The sequence below is a fragment of the Panthera onca genome, chromosome B4, assembly GCF_046562875.1.
Source record: "Panthera onca isolate mPanOnc1 chromosome B4, mPanOnc1 haplotype 2, whole genome shotgun sequence".
Lineage (NCBI taxonomy): Eukaryota > Metazoa > Chordata > Mammalia > Carnivora > Felidae > Panthera > Panthera onca.
Window position 1 is genome coordinate 101,038,172 of NC_138345.1, and position 21,977 is coordinate 101,060,148.

The following is a 21,977-nucleotide window of genomic DNA, read 5'->3' on the forward strand; positions in this document are numbered from 1 at the left end:
GTTCTCATCACAAGACAAAAATTTGTAACAGTGTGGTGATGGATATTCCCTAAACCTATGGTGGTAATCATTTTGCAAAATATACCTATATCAAATCATTATTTGTATACCTAAAAGTGATACAAGGTTGCATGTCAATTATATCTCAATTAAAATACGGTCATTGATAACAATCTGACTTATAAATATCTTTGGTAATCATGATGCTTTATGCTATCAGTAGCTAATATTGCAAACAAAATACAGCAGGGGTGGGATCATCATTAACAGTGTGTATACCAAAGTAGGAAAAGTATCAGTTCCTCTGTGGTTTGCTTATGCTTTCATTAAGGATATTCTCTTGGGGCACCTGGATGGCTCAGTCGGTTAAGTGTCCAACTTTTGATTTCAGCTCAGGTTTGTGGTTCGTGAGCTGGAACCCTGTGTTAGGCTCTGCACTGAGCCCGGAGCCTGCATGGAATTCTCTCTTCTTCTCTATCTGCCCCTCCCCGGCTTGACCTCTAAATAAGTAAATAAATAAATAAAACTTTAAAAAGGATATTCTCTTAATATATGGATTACTTGTAGAAGGTTTTTAAAGCGACTTGTCATTTAATGAGACTTAACTTTTGTCTGCCTCTAACATATGTATCCCATGTGGACGACTTTGTTTAACAGAGCACAGGTAAGCAGCAATACATCACAATAGACTGAGAAACAGTAAAGAAGAGAACCATGTCCCACTCCTTGGAACTGTGGAGCTGCTCTTCTCATTCAAGTTACCCTGCTTATCCTACATTACTTCTGCATCATCTGGCACATTGACTAAATGAGGTTGCACATGTTAGCCTGCACATGAATATTAATATAGCTTATGTGATTGTTTTCTTCTTTAGATTAAAAACAAATGTATTCAGAATTGCAGATATTTTTCTTACACCCCAATGGATTGCTTTGTCCATCCTGTGTGGCAGGTGCATTTTATTTTGGAATCTATGGCTTTGGTAAAGAGAAGTCTGTGAAGAGGAGGGGTGACATGGCCAGATGTGAATTTTTGATCATTTTTGATCATTGACCCAAATTTAGCAATGAAGTTGTATTGAGAAAGACCAAAGGCAGGAAGGCCAGATAAGAGGGTATTGTCTATTGTCTAGGCCAGAAATTGTGAGGTATGGCAGGAGTAATGATATGCTAGAAGTGAAACTCAATGTTCAAAAGTTGGTGAGTCATTAGAAGTAGTTACTAAGGTAGGAGGAAGAATGAAGAATTACTTTGATTCCTAACTAAAGCACAGTTCTTTTTTTTTTTTTTTTTTAATTTTCAGAACAAAGAACAAATTCTTATATGCAATGTTGCTTTTTCCAGGGGGAAAAAAAGTCATTGTTAATTTTATTCTTTCCTAATACCATGCTGTATTTGTGGTGTTTTCATTCATTCTAGAGACACTCCCTTGGAGGCCAGATTTGCGCTGATTCTTTGCATATATCAGATGAGGTTCAATTCTTATTTAATATGATTCTCGAAAAATGGAAAGTCAATAACTTTTCATCATGAGATTTAAAAAATGAGGATCATCCTTCCAAGACATGATAAGTGTTAGATGGAAATATAGGTGACTTCCTTATGCATCCTGTGTTTAGTTCATTGCTGCTGTGTGTCTTGCCTTTAGCTGGGATGACAGCAGCTCTGTGAGCAGTGGTCTCAGTGACACCCTCGATAATATCAGCACAGATGACTTGAATACGACATCCTCAGTCAGCTCTTACTCTAACATCACTGTCCCTTCCAGGAAGAACACGCAGGTGAGAATTGCCTTCTTTCTTTTTCCAGTGCTTCTGCCGGTTTCTCCCCAACCACCGCCCCCCCCCCCCCCCCCGCCAACTATTTATATTGGATTAAAATGTAGCACAGGGGTACCTGTGTGGCTCAGTTGGTTAAGCCTCCAACTCTTGATTTTGGCTTAGGTCATGATCTCATGGTGGTGAGATCGAGTCCCACATCAGGCTGCATGCTGAGCATGGAGTCTACTTTAGATTCTCTCTCTCTCTCTCTCTCTCTCTCTCTCTCTCTCTGCACCCCTCCCCCATTCACATTCTCTTTCTCTCTGTCTCTAAAATAAAATTAAATATATGTATATATATATATAGCATGACCCCTTAATCTGAAATAATTGCATAAACTGAAGCAGCTTGTGTATATGTATTTTTTTCTATTGATTATAAGCCAACCCAGAAAGACTTGTTTTTACCATATCTGTTTTTATAATATTGATATTTTTTAACTCAAAAAATATTTTAATAGTCTAACTTTAAATAGTTCTTCATTAATTTTGTATTGATCTCTGAAATAAATTACTACATCTCTTGAGAATCGTAAATCAAGAATGGATATTAGATAATTAAGTTTTATCTTGTCTTACTTTTCCTTGTTAGATTTGACATAGAAAATTTCTTCCTCTCTGGAGTATGTAATTGGGGTTTTCTGCACATATTTATTCTGACATTCTCTAATATGTGCAAGTGAGGATTATGTGACTAAAATTAATGAAACTTAAATTAAGAAGGCAGAGATAAAAATAGGAGTCTCTGGGATTCTTTTGAAATATAAATCAGTGCTGCTTTTTTTTTTTTAACCAGTTATCTGAAAGTACATTGCAATGCCTATTCACACTTCATAGATTTTTCTGCACAGTTTCTTTGTAATATTTTCCTCATAGCTGAAGACAGACTCAGAGAAACGTTCTACAACAGATGAGACATGGGATGCTACCGAGGAGCTGAAGAAAACAGAAGAGGACCTCGACAGCCATGGGGATAGTGGCGGCAAGTGGAAGGCTATTTCCTCAGGACATCCTGAAGACCCCGAGAAGACAGGGCAGAAAGCCTCCCTGTCCATCTCCCAGACAGGTTCCTGGAGAAGAGGCATGTCTGCCCAAGGGGGAGCGTCATCTAGGCAGAAAGCTGGAACAAGTGCACTCAAGACCCCTGGTAGGCTTGTCATTTCACAGCTGTTATGCAAAAAGGTTTTAATTTATAGCTTCCATTCAGTCTTGGTTCTCTTTAATGATAGCTTTATTTTTTAATTAAATCCTATTCTTCTCTGTATAGTTATTTTTTTCCTATGTAAATTTCACATACTTTACCATAGAAGTCCACATGAATACAACAATTTGGCATTCTCTAGAGAGCACCATCATAATTTGGGGCTATTGAGTGTCTATTCTGCCACTGTCATTTCTGTTCGTGTGCAAATAAAAGAAGTCTGCCTAATAAAAACAAGATTGCTTTCTTTCTGACTTCCTTATGAAAGTTGGGAATATTTATGGTAAGCATACCTCTAATTTTTACTACCACCACTGAGAGGCAAGAACAATCACACTAATCTAATGGGTTGGAATTCTGGAGATTTGAAACATCATTTGTGAATTACACTTTATGAAAGAAGAGAGTGAAAGAATTCTGCCAAATTTTACCATCTTTTCTTTCTTTTTTTTTAAGATTCTCTCCCTGTTTTTAAAATGGTGCCTAATTATGGGCACTTAGTTGGTTAAGTGTCCGACTCTTGATTTCTGCTCAGGCCATGATCTCATAGTTTGTGGGTTCAAGCCCCACGTCAGGCTCTGTGCTAGGAGCACAGAGTCTGGTTGGGATTCTCTCTCTCCCTTTCTCTGTCCCTCCCCTGTTCATGTTCTCTTTCTCTCTCTCTCTCTCTCTCTCTCTCTCTCTCTCTCTCTCTCAAAATAAATAAATAAAGTTAGAAGAAAGAAAAAAAGGAAACGGTGCCCAATTTTAAATATTGCCACCTGAATTAGTGATGTAACAGGGTACTCTAAATATAATCATCTTATATATATTCAAGTGAATTCTTTTTCTGGCACTTAGCTTGATAAGATTAAGTGCTATCCTGATAAAAGAAGAGAATTGTGAGATAAAAGACAATAATAAATTGCAAAAATATGTGTTTCCATTTTATCTCCATCACTCATCACATTTCCTCTAAGAGCCATAATTTTATAGCTTTGTACTCAACCCTCTCAATATATTAATCCATATTTCGGAACTGAAGTAACATAAAGATGTGTTCACATTTTTTACACATGGTTTAGAGAAAGAGTATTATGAAATCGAAGCGTGCCGGCATGCATATTTGTGTATTTCTCGTTAATTAGGGAAAACCGATGATGCCAAAGCTTCCGAGAAAGGCAAAAGTCCTCTAAAAGGATCGTCTCTACAGAGGTCTCCTTCAGATGCAGGAAAAAGCAGTGGAGACGAGGGGAAAAAGCCCCCTTCGGGCATTGGAAGATCTACTGCTCCCGGCTCTTTTGGGTTTAAGAAGTCAAGCGGGGTAGGCTCATCTACTATGATCACGAGCAGTGGAGCCACAATTACAAGCGGATCGGCAACACTGGGTAAAATTCCCAAGTCGGCTGCCATCGGTGGGAAGTCCAGCGCCGGGAGGAAAACCAGTCTGGACGGCTCACAGAATCAGGACGACGGCGTGCTGCACGTGAGCTCCAAGTCGTCCCTGCAGTACCGCAGCCTGCCCCGCCCTTCCAAGTCCAGCGCGAGCGGCATCCCCGGCCGAGGCGGCCACAGGTCCAGCACCAGCAGTATTGATTCCAACGTCAGCAGCAAGTCGGCTGGCGCCACCACCTCGAAGCTCAGAGAACCTACTAAGATTGGGTCAGGGCGCTCGAGTCCCGTCACTGTCAACCAAACAGACAAGGAAAAGGAAAAAGTGGCCGTCTCAGATTCAGAAAGCGTTTCTCTGTCAGGGTCCCCCAAATCCAGCCCCACCTCTGCCAGCGCCTGCGGGACACAAGGGCTCAGGCAGCCGGGATCCAAGTATCCTGACATTGCCTCACCTACGTTCCGAAGGTAAGAGTGTGTAAGATGATGCTGGGAAAATAGAGTATGCTATGCCGTAGGAGACATGTAAACCGTGTGTCTATAAAATATGTGTGTCCACAATCCTATATCCTGAGTAAATATACCCTACATATATAGTGTAAGGTATGTATAATCTTAGAATCTTTTATTCAGTTTCTGAGTACAGTGAGTTTTAAAAAGCTGGTCGTGTAAATAACCAGCAAAAAATAAAAATAAAAAATGGAGTTCATTTTGAGAAATGCTCAAGCTTCCCAGTTCCATTCTCATCTAATATTAGCAACATAAAAACAGCATTTATAAGAAACTTAAGAGCAGATGGCAATACCTAGGGGTAGTAATAAAATAAAGTGATCGCTTATAAAATTTCCATAGATTTCCATCTCTCCTTTCCACAATTACAAATAAAGCAAAATGGGCCTTTATGACTGTTGGTATTTGTTTCCAGTGTTTATTATCTTGCTGGCTCTTAATGAGTCAAATGATCATGAACGTAGACGAAATAGTTTTTCTTGTAAAAGATTACATTGGACAGATTGATGTAGTACCCGATCTTGACAGATTAATGAAAATCAAGGCACAATATCATGGACGGAATTTGAAAACATTTGGATATTTCACACAGGGTTACAACTAAGGAATGAGCTTCATCGCTTTCCTTTATATGACTGATAAGCAGCATAACTTAGTTTCTATACGAGGACTGTCTTCGATATTAAATTCTGCTGTGAGATATCATTGTTTTTAAATACTACTGTGTTTTAAGTGGCAGGGAAATACATGTGGTTAAAGACTTGCGACAAATGGTTGAACCTCTCTGGGTCTGTTTCCTCATCTATGATATGATAGAGTATGATTTATAGTTCATTATGTGTTAAGTATGTTTAATGTTTGTTTTTATTATGATGACCAAACTGGGAAATAAAGGGTCTTGAAACATTTACTTTTACATTTCAAGCAATCTCAGTTACATGATTGTTTGAAAATCTGGAGGTTATATTCCTCAGTAGCAATATTAATTCTGAAAAACTGGCTTTTTGAAATGTTGAATCTCATCCGAAAGAATAATGACTTATCGTGGGAGTAATTATTTCTCTTGCTTAAATAAAAGCCAATAGTGCCCTCCAGTGGCCCATTACCTATGAAACAATTTCTCATATTCGTCATAAAATACTTCACTGTAGGAAATATGGATTTCATTGCAACTTAATTAGTTAGTAATCATTATGCCATTACTCCATATCACTTTATTTCCATATTTACATAAATTCGATGATATCATCTGCTTCATTTACAAAACTAAAATGTTTTCTGAACTGAACTCCAACATCCAAGTTAGCACCAACTCTGTTTCAAATCACTATTATAAATATGTATTTGAATAGCACTGGCAACTGACATAAAACCCTTTGGTCTCTCTTGAGGAAAACGCACACAAACCAACATGTTGCCAACAGTGTCCAATCTTGTTTCTAACCAACTGCTCTCTGACAGCCACTCAGGCCACCAGCCACATAACATAACCTCCCGAACCTTGCCTTAAGCATTCCTTTTAGATTTTGAACAGACTGTTACAATGAGAGAGAAAAAAAAAAAAAAAGAGAGAGAGAGAGAGAGAAAAGAGAGAGAAGATTTTAAGTGTTACGTACCGAATGCGTAGAAGTTGTTTCATTATAATGGCTCTGTAAATAGGTACCAGCATATGTGCTCAAGCTCTCTTTCTTCAAAAACTCTCATGATCACTTAAACTGTGAAAACCAGGGACTTTCATGTTTGATCTCCTTTTGTTCTGCCCACTTCCCCCCACCGTGTGGGCGGCGGCCCAGTACCGACTGACCCTTATGGTGATAGGAGACATTTTTTGGCACGACATTAAGAAGTGCAAGCTCGTAACGTTCGTTGACACGGAGACGGGAAGTGCTTGGTGGCTGGGCACACCGAAGCACGCTTGGCTCTGTGTACTGTAACCCTAAATATTGAGTGTGGATGTCGGTTTCTTGGAACAACTGAAGTTGTTATTTGTTTTTCTTTTAGGTTGTTTGGTGCCAAGGCAGGTGGCAAATCTGCCCCTGCACCTAATACTGAGGGTGTGAAATCCTCCTCAGTAATGCCCAGTCCTAGTACCACTTTAGCGCGGCAAGGCAGTCTGGAGTCACCGTCGTCTGGTACGGGCAGCATGGGCAGTGCTGGTGGGCTGAGTGGCAGCAGCAGCCCTCTCTTCAATAAACCCTCAGACTTAACTACAGACGTTATAAGCTTAAGTCACTCGTTGGCTTCCAGCCCGGCGTCGGTTCACTCTTTCACCTCAGGTGGTCTCGTGTGGGCTGCCAATCTGAGCAGTTCCTCTGCCGGCAGCAAGGACACTCCGAGTTACCAGTCCATGACTAGCCTCCATACGAGCTCTGAGTCTATTGACCTCCCCCTCAGCCATCATGGCTCCCTGTCCGGACTGACCACAGGCGCTCACGAGGTGCAAAGCCTGCTCATGAGAACGGGTAGTGTGAGATCTACTCTCTCAGAAAGGTGAGCTTTCCTAGAGGCATCGACGAAGTCTTCGCCGCCTCCTCCCTACGCTGCGCCTACCCTCCTGCCCCACTAAATTCCCTTGAGGTCCATGGGAGAGCCACTCCGCAAGGGAACAGACGATTCAAGGGATGTGAGATTAACGGGCCTTTTGTTTGCGCATATTGCCAAGTATGTAGAAGGGGGAAAAAATGCCATCACGGATAGGATAGTTGCATAATTAAGTTTCTTAATATGAATGCGTACATATATACCAGATAGGCGATTTGAATAAAATTCAAAGCCTGTGTTTGTGTATTAAATGATGTCTTCTCCAGACATGTTAGCGATTTGGCCTGAGCTCCAAGATAACAGAGCTCCTTATGATAATTTGAGTATTTTTAAAGACCGAATGTAAATGGATTTGACGATCATGCTCTGAGCAATATGTTAAGTTTGTTTTATTATCACTTCTCTGGGAAAATAGCAAAAAGATCACTGGAGAATCCTAGCTGAATTGGAAAAAAAAAAGTCAATTGTCAAGTATGAATGCTTAAAGAAAATTAATAGCAGCAGTGATATTTTTAATAGACCCCTTGAGGTGCCTGGGTGGCTCAGTTGGTTAAGCGACCAACTTCGGCTCAGGTCATGATCTCGCAGTTTGTGGGTTCGAGCCCCGTGTCGGGCTCTGTGATGACAGCTCAGAGCCTGGAGCCTGCTTCAGATTCTATGTCTCCCCCTCTCTCTACCCCTCCCCTGCTCATGCTCTGTGTCTCTCCGTCTCTCCATAATAAATAAATGTTAAAAAAATTAAAAAAAAAAATAGGCCCCTTGAGAATAAATCACATTACAAGGTGTTTCCCATTGGTTTAATGAGATTTTTTTTTTTAACTTAAAAAGAACATAAGAAGGCATTCCTTACCTAATATACTTACCAGAAAGTGTCACTGCTGACCAAAATGCCTTTAGATTCTCTCACCCCAAAAATCCTTTCTCAGATACTTTGGTACTGACTCTTTCCCCCAGGAAAATGCCCTGAAATGGCCACTTTCTCCCAGATTAACTTAATGTTATTTGTTTCTTGACACACCTACAACTTTTCAGAAATGGTCTTGGCCATATGTCTTAATTATATTATTGGGGAAAGCACCACTAGCCGATGAAAATGCCTCAGATCGTTTCCTAAACTTTTGTTCAGTCTGTTAGTCATTCTGACATATCACCTCTTTTCCAGACTTCCAGCCTTATTCCCAGAATCATTTTTTTAAAGGTCAACTAAAGCTCTTACCGCATGGCACCGGTTGTCCCTTAATCCGGGATTTCCCGTTGCTCTTCAGTTTCCCTTGCCTTTGTAAAATGCTGAACGTTGCTTCCATCCCACTGTACATCCCTGCCCCCTCATGCTACATGGACAGCAATGCCCATAAGACATCCCCCTGATCCAAGAATTTTAGAACTGAAATATTTATGCTTGATAGTTCCTATGGTGGGCTGCTAATTACAAAATAAATTTTTCTTCATAAATAAATAACTGGGCCAAGAGACACAAGACAAAGAACTGGGTAATAGAGATTAAACTGTAGGTGTTTGCATCTATATACCTTCTAGTTTTCTCATGATAGATAGCAGGCATAAAGACCAGCTGCATACACAAAAACAATGGTTGTAAGTACTGTTTCATTTCATTTTCTATCTCAGAAGTTAGGCTTTCTACAGCATCTTAGATTTGAGTTTCTGCCCTTTCAGGTGAATGGGTATCCTCATATGTCATTTTCAAAACTTTTAACGAGTAAATCAAATTACAGCAAAGCCTTGGTTTGCGAGTATAATTCATTCTGGAAACATGCTTGTAATCGAAAGCACTCAGATATCAAATCGAATTTCAAGAACCATTGGCTGAGTTTTGACCATGTGACGTTTGGCATCACGTACTACTCGTGTTGCAAGACATCACTTATTTATCAAGTTAAAATGTATTAGAAAGGTTTGCTTGTCTTGCAGAACACTTGCAAAACAAGTTATTCACAATCCAAGGTTTTACTGTATGTTGAAAATCTGTTAACAGTCTATAGTTTGTATCTTTGATTGTGTACTCATATGTGAGAAACCCAAATAACACTTTTATAACCAAACTAAGCACACTGCAAATAGGTGATTTTTTATTAACCCGAATCACCCTCCAAAACACTGATTTTTTTAAATCGTAAATATGGCTGTAACAAGTTGACCCTTGAGCCATCAACCTATTTCTTTGGCATTCAGATATCAAAAATAGTCAAGTAAGTATTTATAACCAAGTAACCGTCAAATCAAACCAGATGATAACGTTGAGGTTTATAGATATAAATGCAATGTTAGTATTTTACTTTGATTTATATTTTAGCAGTAGCCAATATACATTTTCACTTAGAAATACACCAGCAAATATGCAGTTACTTATTTTCCTTAAGCAAATCTTTTGTTATTATTGTTGTTCAGTTTTTGAAATAGACCAGTTTTACCAATGGAAGTATCCCAGTATTAAAAATATAAATAATTTTTCTAAAATAAATCTTAAATAGACTAATTTTATTTTTTAAATTTTTTTTAATGTTTATTTATTTTTGAGAGAGAGAGAGAGAGAGGCAGAGCACAAGCAGGGGAGGGGCAGAGAGAGAGGGAGACCCAGAATCCGGAGCAGGCTCCAGGCTCTGAGCTGTCAGCACAGAGCCCAACGCGGGGCTTGCATCCACAAACCATGAGATCATGACTTGAACCGAAGTCCAACGTTTAACCGACTGAGCCACCCAGGTGCCCCAAAAAGACTAATTTTAGGTAAATGCATATTTTGCCCTGGATTTTTAGTGAAATGTACTGATGAATATTAAATTTGAACAATAAAATACTTTGATAGGTATAATATGTGATATAAATATTAATTAGTTCCTCCTAGTAAATTACTGGATCAAAATAATTTTTTATATGACAGGTTGTACTTTTCCTTTCTTGGAAACAAAACTGCAGGCAGTAGCAATTTATTCTAGTCCTTTAAAGTGCATTCAAGAAAGTTTATGATCTATTGAAGAGAAAATTAGATCCTATCAGAGATCCTGGCTTAATTCTAATTAAGCAGGGAGCAGCATGTTGGGAACACTAAGGAAACCAAAGAGCCATCTGAGGGAAAGTGTGCTAGAGTATAAATATTTAAAACAAAGTAACTAGAATGATATGATAGAGATGTGTATAAGTTCATGCCTTACCTGTTTATCTACAATTTCAAATATTTTATTGATATATTCACATCTCAATGTTATTGAATCAGTCATTTTTTAATTTAAATTCCTCTTCATTAAAATATCGTAAAATAATAAATAATAACCAAAAGCTCTTCAGTAATTTTCTCTCTAGCTGCCCCAGATCATTGATGGCCCTGGAGCCACAACCAGTTTACAGTTATTTTGTTTAGTTTGCTTTCTTTTTTTATAAAATAACCAAACTGTAAAAATAATTTTGAGGTGCCTGGGTGGCTCAGTTGGTTGAGCATCAGACTTTGGCTCAGGTCATTATCTCACAGTTTGTGAGTTCAAGCCCCACATCGGGCTCTCTGCTGACAGCACAGAGCCCGCTTTGGATCCTCTGTGCCCCTCCCCTGCTTGTGCTCTCTCTCTCTCTCAAAAGTAAATAAACATTAAAAAAATAATTGAAAGTAGTAACCACCTTTAGAAATTGCTGGCTTGTTTCTACATATCACATGGAGCAAACTTGCCTGCACAATTCTGCACAGCATCTATTGCCTTTAAATAGACAGTACGTGACCTCCTCAGACTGCTGGCTGAGAGCCTTACTTCCCTCATTCCCACTGCCTGCTGGCCCTGCAAGCAGTGAATTTGTGACCTTTCGGGATAAGTGAGAAGTGTCTACGTTATAAAACCATTAATATCCAGATTCAAACAGATGTTTCTACTTCAAGTTTTAACTTATATTGGTAAATTTAAATGCATTTTTTCTGAGGTTTTTTTTTTTCCATTAAATTCTCTGTGTGCTAGAAACATATACATGTTATACAATTGATAATGTTGGCAAACAATGCCTCTTTTCAATTTCCTCTGCAATGTTAAGCTTTAATAAATTTGCACACAAGACAAAGGTCATCTTTAAAATGGCTTGTGACCATATTAATGCTTTAGCACAACCGTAGTTCATATTTACAGGTTTTTCATATTTGTTCAATACGATTCCTTTTTGTTTGCCTATCCACACTATTCAAAAAACTTCTGTAGTCAAAACGTACACTAGAACTAGCCTCTACATAACTGAGTAATTACCTTTTGTGGACATTCCCTATAAATAAAGTCATATAATGTCTTTGGTGGCTTTCTACAGCAGTGCTAAATAATGGAGTACCCACAGAAGAAAACATTTTAGCTTTGATTTTGAGTGATTGATTTTCAAGTCGATGTGTTTGCATTTGTGTTATATCATTCCCATCATGCATATCCTGTGTATTTAATTTTGATCATTGGGGGTTCTACTGGAAGAGAGCTATTATTCTGCAAATTCAAATTAATTTTATTCTTTGGTTATCCACATGCCAGAGATTATAACAGAAATCCCTAGACTTGTCCCGTTTAGCTGTTGACACCCTCTTCTATTTTTAGAGAGGCCATTTCTCATTTTCTCCAGACACATCCTTTCATCTCTTTCTATGACCGATTGAGATTCTTTAAAATACATTGACTGATACAATGTATAGCCTTTGAAATACCTAACTTATAATTTCCAAAAGATGGCATAATTTCATTAAGTATTTAAATAAATGGTGCCAAAAACCATGACGTTTCAAGCAGATATTTATTACATATTATTTTTCTTGTCTTATATGCAAATAGAATAAATCTGCCTTTGTTTTTCATAAAAATAATCTGAATACAAAAGTAAATATCAAATGGTGTTTTACCTCTCCTCTGTCCATTAGAAGTGGTCACTTTAACTTAGGCAGAGCAGATCTATCTGATTTCCACACATGTCTCTCCTACATATGAAATCACAGTGAGAGAGTCTAGTCAGTTGCACAGGGAAGCAAAAACTACCATAGGAGGAAATAAATAGAATCTACTGGGGAATAATGTTAACATGTCATTTAATCTACCTGCTCATGATCCTGTCACTAAATTGTCATTGAATGTGTTACAACAAAGGACATCTGGTCACCTTTAGTTGTCCTTTTCCAATAAGTTAAACATTAAATGTGTGTTACAGAAATTTTATTTTGTGTAGTTTAGTGAATCATTTTTGTTGGATGTGTAATTTTGAGGTTTTTGTTTACATTATGTCCTTAGGGGTTTTCTTTGTTTTAACAGCATGCAGCTTGACAGAAATACACTACCCAAAAAGGGACTAAGGTATATATTTCTCTCAGCACAATTGCTGCCTTTCATTGTTGTTATGTAAACTCTGTGTGCTGTCTCTTTCCCTCTTCTTTCTTTGTTTGCAATGACGTATCTGCCATTGAGGATGGCATCACTTTTCATCCTGATGTTTTCTCTGGCCTGAGGATTTGGTGGGATAAGCTTCAGGTTAGAGATACCTGTAGGGCTCAAGACTCATTAAATCCAATGTAAATACCATTATTTGGGGGATAGCAACATTTGGTAGATTTCAGAACCCAACTTCTGTAAATTAAAAAAAAATTGACTTCCCTAACTTTAGCATCTTGGAGGCATATGCTTGCAAAACCTCAACCCATATAGTCTACAGATGTGGCCAGTTAATGTTGAAAGGTTGAAGGATGCTCTAATTTGAATCAAAGAAAATATATTTTCATCATCAGAGGACAACTATTGTAATTAAGGTATGAATTTTTACAGAATCCTTTTGGTAGAAACTCAAGAATTTTAATTTCTGTTTTTCAGGAGTGCTGGTCAATTTAGATATGGATTACTCCAGTATTACATAATAATATCAAAATAATCATTCAGTTCATCATAAAAACTAAAATGAAAATTTAATCCATGGCCATCCTTTACTGTACACTCTTATCTGAGGAGAGGATATAAAATGAACTATGAATAGAGGTATAACACATATGAACACAATGAGTTGACTGTTCTTTGATGCTAAGAACTTACTTACTCTGGTGAAAATGAGCACTGGCCAAATAGGTCTTCCCCTGTTATCTTTTTTTCCCCTCTTCAGTCCCTGAGTAATAGCAAACAGCTTGTAATTAATTATTCCATTTCAATATTTTGCTTCAGAAATCTATTTTCCACTAAAGTGAGCCCATTTTTTTTTCTTTTTTAAAAAAAATCTGGACATGATGTCAAGTGGCATTTTAATGAAATAAATGTTTATTTTAATTTTTTTTCTTTTTTTTTTTTTTTCCAAAAAATTTCTGTCAGTTTGTGTTCCACTTCCTGTGCTTTTCTGTATCCATCACTTCAGTTCTCTTGGCTTCTGGCCTACCACTGTCTGCCATATTTAGTCCATGCTTTCACCCTCTTCACATCCTTCCAAGCACTGTGCTTTTGAGTCCTTCTCAATTAACTTGGCTGTCTGCTCATTGCTTATGATTTTCAACTACATATCTCACAGAAGCATAATTTTCCTTTCAAAATCCTTTATTTTTCTTTTCCTGTGAGATTCAAACAGATGGTGTCAGATCATCTGGAAGAACTAAGCAATTATAATTAGATTCAATCTGTTGGAGAATGTTGTTCAATCTGAATAGTAAGCTCCTCTCAATTGTTTTCTTGTCCTGGTATTGCCTTGCCCTTGTAGATGTGCTTACGTGTCTTAGCTGTGCTGTTTTGCAGATATACCCCATCGTCTCGGCAGGCCAACCAAGAAGAGGGCAAAGAGTGGCTGCGTTCCCATTCCACTGGAGGGCTGCAGGATGCTGGCAACCAGTCACCTCTGCTCTCCCCTTCTGCCATGTCATCTTCTGCGACAGGAAAATACCACTTTTCCAACTTGGGTAAAATAGCCTAAACCCAATTTCATCGTGTTGTTTTCACCACTTACCCTCACAGGAGTCCTCGAATCTCTTAAAAATTCTTCACTTAAAGACACGACAAAGATACCTCAACAGTACCTTTTATTTGTTTGATGGCTTACTGTTCACAAAATACTTCCCAAATGTTATGCAGGTTATTGCTCATGACAACAATGTGACATAGGTACTACTGTTGTTACTTTACAGTCTAGGTCCAGAGGCACAGAGAGGTCATTTCACTCAAAAGAGAAAAAAAAAAAAGAAAAGTCTCTCCACTCAAGCAGTAAGTGATCCCAGAACACCTGACTTCAAGCCTGTGGAGTTTTCTCAGAGTCCTCTTAAAAACCAAAAAAAAGCTCCTTATTTTTTGTTTAAAATGTTTTTTTAAAGTCCTTAGAAGAATTTCTCATACTTTTGTAGAGAAGCATAAAATATAAAGAAAAAGAAAAAAAAACCCATAACTCGATGACTCTAAGATCGCTTCTTTAAAAGTGATCAAAATTAATACCATTTTAAAGCTAAAACTGTCCTTTAAATAAACAGAATTCCATGGGAACATTTTTGGATAAGTACAATGAAAAAAAAATGATGATTTAACCATTGGGCTACTTTGTGTGCTTAGCATCATTTGTATGACATATAGCATCATTTGTGTAAATGTCACAGAAAACATTGGGAAGCATGATAAAATAAAGAAAGAAGTCTAAACGTACCAGCTATAATTTGATAGAGCCAATGCTTTTAAAAACAGATTTATGTTCTATAAATTTACATATAAAGTAGTCTCATTTTTTTTTTCTTTTTGCTTCAAAACTTTTTTTTTTCTAATAACGGACCCACCAGTTGTCCAAATTCTTCAGTAGTTTGGACTTTTCAACATTTTCAGTCCTGTGAGGACAACAAAGCCTATTTCTTTTCTCTTGTAACTCTTCCTGCTACACAGAATAAGCCTCTGGCAATGAGAAACCATTATTTCAGTCATGGTTCCATATGATCTAATGAAGTCCTATTAGACACAAAGTTGCTACACATATACACCTACACAGTGATGAGACTTCTTTGCCTCATAATGGCAAAGAATGGTATAGTTTTTACTTACTTTGAATTGTAACTATAAAACATAGCAAGAAGCTTAAAATTTTAACTTCAGAAATGGATTGAAAAGGTTTTTTATGGAGTCCTAGAAATATGAAATAAACTCTAATTTTATGCAACATTTGCAACAAACCCAAATCACCTGGAATGCCGTTTGCTAGGTATCTTATGTCTCCTACCATTCTTTTTAATACCTGATGTTAATTTGAGTAATTGAATCCTTACCCCACTGTTTTTTCATTTATATTATTCTGATGAAAGCCATCTGTTCCATTATTATTTGGGAAAAAAAAAAAAAACCCTCACCACTTACTATGTCTGACCTCGACAAAGTCATTTAGCCTCAATTTTCTCAACTGTGAAATGGACCCATAATACCTAGGTTATATTATGAGGGACTGATTTAATGTATACCAAAACTGAGGAGAGTATAAGACTTGATAGACTCTGTTACCTCATCATTTTTATTAGAAAACATGCCTTACATTATCAGAGACAATAGCTGTAGATTTCAAATTGATCTTGCTGCCTCTACTCTCATATTCAATATTTTCACTCATTGATACTTATGATGGAAGACCTTCCCATACATGACAACATACTAGGCAAAACAGTGGGTACTATTAAAATAATCATAAATAAGGATTATTTTATCATTAAACTTATAAAAATACACCAAATGGAATTTTTTAACTTGAATATGGGTTCCATTGTCTTGCATTTTGCTTTGGTCATCATTTGTTTTCAATTTGAACATTATCTCTTCTGAATGATCAGCAACTGATTACTACTAACAGTCACCATTTGCAATGTGTTTCTTTATCATTCCTACCTATTAAAATATATTAATAGATAAAATTTTTAGAAATATTGCCATAAAAAGTCACATATAACAAACAGAAATTTAAGAGAACTGCAGTTACAGCATTCTATGTAGACTACCATAAGCTATTGCCAAAGTAAACTGGTTTGTGTGCAATTCCCAGCATGTATGTTACCTATAATAGAAACTGTTCCACTCAAGAGAACAAATCGGAATAACTTAGGAAGCAAAATACATCTTTGGATGAAACTTTATTTACTCTTGATCATTGTCCTTGCAAGGCATCTCATAACCTGGTGAGACTCATTGTCATCTTGCTGTGAGTGACGATTACTCAGCTTTATTTCTCACCTTGCTGCAGGTTTAGCGTGTAGGAGCATTACTATCAGCCTCTCACCTATGTATTTGTGGACCCTTTTGCGTACAGAGGATTGTTTATAAACAACTTTGTGTGGGAAGTTTCTATTTCCCTCTCCATATTCACCTTTCAAGCTATTTAGAATTAACCCCATTCTTCTGTACTCATGAGAGCATAGAATCTTGGAGATGGGAGACATCTACCTATGGTTCAATTATTCATCTTTTAGTTAAATTCTTATGACATCTCTAGCTTCTTGTCTAAACCCACCCGTAACAGAAACTACCTAGATGGAGATATATTAGACTTTTGAAGTTCTTCCTTTAAAAGATCAAATAAAATTTTCTTTTTTTTTTTTAATTTTTTTAAATGTTTATTTATTTTTGAGACAGAGAGAGACAGAGCATGAACGGGGGAGGGGCAGAGAGAGAGGGAGACACAGAATCGGAAGCAGGCTCCAGGCTCGGAGCCATCAGCCCAGAGCCCGACGCGGGGCTCGAACTCACGGAGCGCGAGATCGTGACCCGAGCTGAAGTCGGATGCTCAACCGACTGAGCCACCCAGGCGCCCCAAATAAAATTTTCTTGAATCTCTACCTAGTTCTTAGAGTCCCAGATTCCACAAAATAAGTTAAAATTAGCGTTCATTTGAATATTCTTATTTCAAAATAATATCATAAACCCAGTAACTAATATGTCAAGATATAGTAGCCAAGTTGAGGGACTCTGAGGTATTTAAAAACCCACTCCATATTTCTATTAGTTCCTATCTCCTCAAATCACCACTAATCAACATTTAATTTAATTTGAAAAGCGGCTTTGCTCTGAAATATAAGGCAAAGTCAGTGGGTCCCTTTTCTCTAATATATTGTCACATCTACATCTCTCTTATTTAGAAATTTGGATGTGTCTCCTGGATTTGAATGGGTCCTAGAGGTCATTTATTCTGCCGTTTTTTAAATTCATAATTTGTGAAGAAATTGAAGGGTAGAGATTGGAATATTTGCCTGAAACAATTGGGAAGCAAGGCCACCATTAGAAGGCTTGTGCTAGTTTGTGTCCCATTATAGAAATTCTCTTTTTCCATCATATTTTTGTCTTCTATTTTATAACTTTTCTTGGTTTATTCACATACTAATTTTTCTACTTTTCAGTCAGATGCCCAGCCCCCCTCCTCCACCCCCAGAGGCCATTCTTGCATTCAGGGCCATGCCATGTTGATCTTTCTATGCAACCACAGCACCAAAAAATCAGACCTGTCATAGATATTAACTGAACATTCTTAAATAGCATAGGGGTATAGTTCCAAGGGATACACTATCAAAAGTGTTTGTAAAGGCAAATTAGTTGCTTTAAAATTCACTCTAATCCTCATTCCTATTTCTTGAATGAGTTAAGTCCTATGTTTTGAAATTATAGAAGGACAATTTACTTGGCTAGCTCTGCAGCCATTTTGGTAAGAATTATGCAAAGCCAAATAGTGAATAAGATGTCTTTCTAACCTCTAGATATGTACTGACATAATACATTTATTTATAAATGTGTTGAATATTTCATTCATTTAGCAAAGAGACAGTTCATACTGTGAACATAGAATAGGATGATTTACTCCAATTCAGGTACTTTAAACATAAATATTCAAGTCTAGAATGTTCTTCAGTGTTATCTATTGGCAGTCAGTCAGCAATCAGATTGAATTAGTCACTGCTGGCTAAAAATCTCTCTGTCTCTGTCTCTCTCTGTCTCTCTGTCTCTCTCTCCCTCTCCTCCCTCCCTCTCTCCCTCCCTCGCTCCCACCCCCTCACTCCTTCTCCTCTCTCTCCTTGGTCCTCCTTCTTTCTTTCCTTCTTTCCTACAGATTGTACACTTTGCAAATCCATAGTTTCTTTCACTTTTTATTATATGTAATATGCACTCACAATATAATTCTAAGTCTTGTATTTATTTCCTTTTTTTGTCCTTTTTTCAATCCAGTCCACAACTGCTCTATCAGAGGATTGTTCTGTGTATTAATTCATCAATATCTATTAAATATTCAGCATAGTGCCTGGAAAATAGAATGCATTCCCTTTTGTCTACCTCATAGTATATAGGCCTCCTATTTTACATTGTTTTGAAAGCCAGTCATTATATATTAAGAAATGTAGTGCCTGTGTCAAAAAAAAAACAAAAAAAAACCCTGGAGATTTTGAAATGATATCAGATGAATTTTAAGCCAATGACATAAATTCTTTAAGGCTTTGAAAGCACCCAGCAGCTTTTGTGATTGCTTAAGACATTCCTGCCTGCTTCCTCAGATACTTACAACAGCTTGCTTGTCTTAAATATGAGCATTTATGATATATTTCTTAATTTTCTGCTTTGCTTTTACTCCACATTTAAGTTAGTATTGTTTCAAAAGAAGTTGTACATTCAGTCAATCACATCTTTCTTTAAATTCACGACCATCATTTGGCCTAAAAAATTGAGTGTTATTAGAATTCTGGCAATTGGCACTAAGTACATAAATTTGTATTTCAAATTATGAACATAAGGTACTGCTTGGGAAACATAACAGGTTTGTACTTCTGACAGTCTTACTATGGCACTGTGGTCTTAGACACAGCAGAAAAAGTGATTGATTCGCCTTATGATGAGCTATAAATGCCATGTATATTACATTTCATTAAAAAATTATTTTCTTCTCTTATAACCTAACTCTGATAGCAGTGATGGTGCTGACCATGAACTGACATAAATTCAGAACTCAAAATGACTAAAAGTCTTTGGTTGGGAACTTCAAAAGGATCTTCTTGTGAAATTTAGATTCCTTGTGTTTCCTTTTCACTTTTGTTTTTCCCAGATGTATTCTTCTCTAAAAGAAACCTGATGACTCCATGAAGGCAGTCTTTTCTTCTTAATTGCCAGCAGAATATACTTGTTACTGTATTTCTAGCATAAACAGGAGAGGTTGCTTGGTGGCTTTGTTTAATGTTGCTTTAGAAATTGACATATTGCTTGCCATGAAAGCGTTAGGAGGAAAGAGGGACTCCACTGAAACTGTTATCGACCATTTCAGAGGCAGACTCTCAGCCTACCTTAAATAGAGACACCTGTTAAAATCACATTTCCATAGAATTGGGGTCACATTCTCACTCTCCATCAACCTACTATTTTCATCATCCAAGCCTCAGAATAATGAGGCTGTGTGTGCTTTGTTTTTCAGTGAGCCCAACCAATCTGTCTCAATTTAACCTTCCCGGGCCCAGCATGATGCGCTCAAATAGCATCCCAGCCCAAGACTCTTCGTTCGATCTCTACGATGACTCCCAGCTTTGTGGGAGTGCCACATCTCTGGAAGAAAGGCCACGTGCCATCAGTCATTCAGGCTCGTTCCGAGACAGCATGGAAGAAGGTAGGCGAAGGGGGAAATAAAGACGGAGTTAACTTTATTTAACTCAGAGATGAAAACTGTCACATCAGACACATCACAAGGATTTCTGAAGAGTAGATAAATGAGTAAGTATAACTCTCATTTAGGGAGCCCTGAAGCTTGAAGAAGTTTGAGTCTGCATTACCTTGGGTTTCTTTTCTTTTTTTTTTTTTTTAGTGTTTATTTATTTTTGAGACAGGGAGAGAGCAAGAGCGGTGGAAGTGCAGAGAGAGAGGGAAACACAGAATCGGAAGCAGGCTCCAGGTTCCGAGCTGTCAGCACAGAGCCCGACCAGGGCTGGAACTCCCAAACCCTGAGATCATGACCTGAGCTGAAGTTGGAGGCTCAACTGACTGAGCTACTCGGGCACCCCAATTACCTTCTGTTTCTCTATGCATTTGCAAATATGCCAGAAATTGTTTTGATTATTACTTGGTTCTAGAATAGTTCAGAATAAATTCAGTGTTTTCATAAAGAAAGCTTCATAATTTTAGAGCCTGTTTGTCCTGGTGTGTCAAATATCAGAGCAAATGTTTTGTTTGACATCTCAGTTAAAGAACCATAAAGATACATAAACCAGAAAAATTATCTTATGAAACTACCACACGTTGACAACTTGTATTCTCAGAAACTCCCTCTGGTGTTAATTTCTGTTATCATATCATATTTGAATTCATATTATGTCTACTTTTGCTTCATAAGTTTCATTTCCTTATCCAATGCAATAAGGTTCTATGTGAATATTTTATAAAAATTCTATTTGAAAAAGGCTTCATTGATATTTAAACATATATAATTTTCTAAACTATATAATCTCAAGTGTGAAATTTGATAATATTTGAGAGACTTCCTCTTTGATTTAATGAATGAGTTTTTAAAGTATCCATAAAGGGAAATTGTGGCACACATATTATAAAGCATATCAGCTATGGATAAAATACAGGTAAACATAAAAGTTTGAACAGATCACAATAAAATCAGACATAAAATCAGACAACTATCCTAGTCCTTAATAATAACATAGAAAAGAAGGACTCCAGATCTTAAAACATACCAGGTTTTAAGCCTCTGGCCACCCATTTATTTGTGGTATGAACTTGTGCAGGATTTTTAACTTTGTCAGTCCTAATTCCTGCAGATGTAATTTTACAGGTTTGTCATGAAAACAAAGTTAGGGAACAGTTCCGTTCCTTTCTCTTTCACCTTCCTGCTTTCTTAGAGTCTTTTCTGATTAAAAGTTTAGATGGTTATGGGGGCACCTGGGTGCTTAGTCAGTTAAGCATCTGACTTTGGCTTAGGTCATGATCTCATGGTTCATGGGTTTGAGCCCATATGGAGCTTGCTTGCTTCAGATTCTGTGTCTCCCTCTCTCTGTCCCTCTCTCACTCGTGCTCTCTCTCTCAAAAATAAATAAACATTTTTTTTTAAGTTTAGATGGCTGTGAAAATTGATTTAATGTTTTCAGGCCACAACTGTATGCTTAATTTGCTGGCCCTAATTTCGTTGACCACCATTGCCACTACCTTCTGTGATATTAAGCAAACCACTGAGTTCATTGTGACAGAGAGTGGATTATATCCAGAGAGTCTGCTGATTGTGGCAGAATAGATAGACAGAATTGACCTAATTGGCAATATAAAGTCATAGCTTTTTTGAGATGATTCTATCACTCTCTTCACAGACAGGCATCTTACAATACTGTGAAAATAATTTGCCAAGCATACTGATGGCTCTCTAGAGTGCTCATTTACAGATAGAATACTGTTCATATGCTGAGAAAGTCTGGCCTTCTGTGTATGAGGATTAAATAATCTAAATGGCTGAACAGCACCCTGAGTGGGCAAGATGGCTTCTTGATGCCCATCCATTGAACACTGAACAATTATTATTCTTACAATATGGTCTGCAATCAAGGGATTATTGAACTAGTGAGATGGGAAGGGCTTTATTGAT

General features: G+C 37.4%; 1 protein-coding gene across 6 annotated transcripts in view; it reads left to right on the plus strand.

Annotated features, from left to right (window-relative positions):
- NAV3 (neuron navigator 3) overlaps nucleotides 1–21,977 on the plus strand; it is an 821,282-nt gene that overhangs the window by 727,147 nt on the left and 72,158 nt on the right. For 2 of the 6 annotated variants that reach the window (XM_078449654.2, XM_060656893.3), the window contains 7 exons: nucleotides 1,649–1,781; nucleotides 2,696–2,966; nucleotides 4,148–4,856; nucleotides 6,900–7,388; nucleotides 12,707–12,748; nucleotides 14,159–14,319; nucleotides 19,818–20,006. In XM_078449654.2, coding sequence (XP_078305780.1) covers nucleotides 1,649–1,781; nucleotides 2,696–2,966; nucleotides 4,148–4,856; nucleotides 6,900–7,388; nucleotides 12,707–12,748; nucleotides 14,159–14,319; nucleotides 19,818–20,006 — 1,994 coding nt within the window. The remainder of the gene's footprint in view (nucleotides 1–1,648; nucleotides 1,782–2,695; nucleotides 2,967–4,147; nucleotides 4,857–6,899; nucleotides 7,389–12,706; nucleotides 12,749–14,158; nucleotides 14,320–19,817; nucleotides 20,007–21,977) is intronic. The other 4 variants (XM_078449653.2, XM_078449657.2, XM_078449655.2 and 1 more) reach the window with 3 other exon arrangements.